This window comes from Peromyscus californicus, unplaced genomic scaffold (assembly GCF_007827085.1).
Source record: "Peromyscus californicus insignis strain IS unplaced genomic scaffold, ASM782708v3 Scaffold_24__1_contigs__length_46423439, whole genome shotgun sequence".
In the NCBI taxonomy this organism is placed as follows: Eukaryota; Metazoa; Chordata; class Mammalia; order Rodentia; family Cricetidae; genus Peromyscus; species Peromyscus californicus.
In genome coordinates this window covers 45,389,126-45,391,374 of record NW_026294535.1, presented here as the reverse complement: position 1 = coordinate 45,391,374, position 2,249 = coordinate 45,389,126, and the positions used below count along the sequence as shown (strand labels likewise).

Below are 2,249 nucleotides of genomic sequence, written 5' to 3'. Positions count from 1 at the left end.
CAACATTCAAACTAAACATCAAAAATAAGTAGTTACTCAGAGCCAGTACATAGAAAGCACATGTAGTATTTTGAACTTGATGGTAGTGATAAGTTGTTAAAGTATTTTCCATACTCGATACGCTGAAAGCATAAAGGACATATGTTTTCTTTTCTCAGCTTGGATCAAACATTTTTTTAATATGTAGTCAGTTGTGTATCCCAGTAAACAATGAGTATTAATTGTATGCTAATGGAAGACTATAAAAATGATCAGAGACATTATAGAGGAATGCAGAAATTTCAACTTAAAACAGAAAACATACATCATAAATGCATGTTTAGTCATCACGACAAAATATAAAATACAAGTTACAGTTAAAGCAACAGAGGCTGTTCATGGAATCCAGATGAGTTGTTGCATGTGTACATTTTATCAAGGACCAAACATTCTAGGAAAGGCATGAATGCATTTGAATGTGCACTTTTCAAACGCAGAAGAAATAGACATATGAAGACAATAATTTTATTGAATCAGAACACATTGTGATTCAAATATAGGAAAATCCAATTAGATATATAGATTACAAACATAAAAATGAAAAATATGAATGCCATAACAGTCATTTAAGTTTATCTTTAAAATATATCACAAACTGCCAAACCAATTGGCTAAAGTAAATTATTGAATAGCTAAGCTCACAAGAATATCAACAGTATCAGCTACCACTTGCAGAAGAAACTACAGGTGAATAGGTTTACTATAAAAGTCCCTGTTTACTGCTATCTGGCTTTGCTACTTTTCAAGTAAGACATCTCTAAATTTTACATGAAGATTGAATAATTCACTAGTCAGTGATGAAAAACAACACGATAACCACCTTCATTCTGTTGGGACTAACGGATGACCCTCAACTTCAGATTCCAATTTTTGTGCTTCTATTTTTTGCCTACATGTTGAGTATAACTGGGAATCTGACCATCATATGCCTCACTATATTGGATTCCCACCTTAAAACACCCATGTACTTTTTTCTACAAAATTTCTCCATATTAGAAATTTCATTTACATCTGCTTGTATCCCTAGATATTTGTATAACATAGCAACAGGAGACAGGTCAATTACTTATAATATTTGTATCGTTCAAGTGTTTTTTACTGATGTTTTTGGAGTAATTGAATTTTTTCTTCTGGCCATTATGTCCTATGATCGCTATGTGGCCATCTGCAAACCCCTGCATTATGTAACCATCATGAGCAGCAAGGTGTGTCAGAAGCTTGTTCTCTGCTGCTGGATGACTGGCTTGTTGATCATACTCCCACCACTCACCCTGTTCCTAAATTTGAGATTCTGTGACTCAAATGTGATTGATTATTTCTTCTGCGATGCATCTCCTATCTTGAAGATTTCATGTTCAGACACTTGGCTCATAGAGCAGCTGGTGATTGTCTGTGCAGTGCTCACCTTCATTCTGACCCTCGTGTGTGTTGCTGTGTCCTACATACACATCATCAAGACCATTCTAAGATTCCCCTCTGCCCAGCAAAGGAAAAAGGCCTTTTCTACTTGTTCTTCTCATATGATTGTAGTTTCAATCACCTATGGAAGCTGTATTTTCATTTACATCAACCCTTCAGCAAAGGAATCTGTGGCTATCAGTAAAGGTGTAGCAGTTTTAATGACATCAATTGCTCCCATGTTGAACCCATTCATTTATACTCTGAGAAATAAGCAAGTGAGACAAGCCTTCAGTGATTCCTTCAAAAAAATTGCCATGGTCTCAATGAAGACAGAGAAAGTTCAAATATAGAAATAAAATATTAATTAAGCCTAAACCATTAAAGTCTTTATATATTTGTCTCTTCTTGATTAGATCTGTATTTGGGTGAGCCTTTTCAAGAACTGTTGAGAAAGGACCAGCAGAACACATGTGATATGAAAATGGAGGTGATGAGTGGTGTGAAGGAGGCTTAAGTGGGAACAGGGACTGGGGGTCAGGGGAGAGGAACTCTTGAGAGGAGGGTTAATGACATTAATGATATGTAGAAAGCATTATGGAAACCCACTACTTAGTAAGCTAATTAAGAAATATTTTAGCCGGGCGGTGGTGGCGCACGCCTTTAATCCCAGCACTCGGGAGGCAGAGCCAGGCGGATCTCTGTGAGTTCGAGGCCAGCCTGGGCTACCAAGTGAGTTCCAGGAAAGGCGCAAAGCTACACAGAGAAACCCTGTCTCAAAAAACCAAAAAAAAAAAAAGAAATATTTTAAA

At 36.5% G+C, this 2,249-nt stretch overlaps 1 protein-coding gene across 1 annotated transcript; it reads left to right on the top strand.

Moving 5' to 3' along the window:
- The first annotated feature begins 836 nt into the window (after positions 1–836).
- On the top strand, positions 837–1,790 carry LOC128120045 (olfactory receptor 6C2-like). Its single transcript, XM_052753798.1, has one exon. The coding sequence runs from the start codon at positions 837–839 to the stop codon at positions 1,788–1,790; it is 954 nt and encodes a 317-aa protein (XP_052609758.1).
- The last annotated feature ends 459 nt before the right edge of the window (positions 1,791–2,249 follow it).

Bases quoted from the DNA above. Each gene is read 5' to 3' on its own strand.
- LOC128120045 (XM_052753798.1), top strand. From the start codon at position 837: ATGAAAAACAACACGATAACCACCTTCATTCTGTTGGGACTAACGGAT.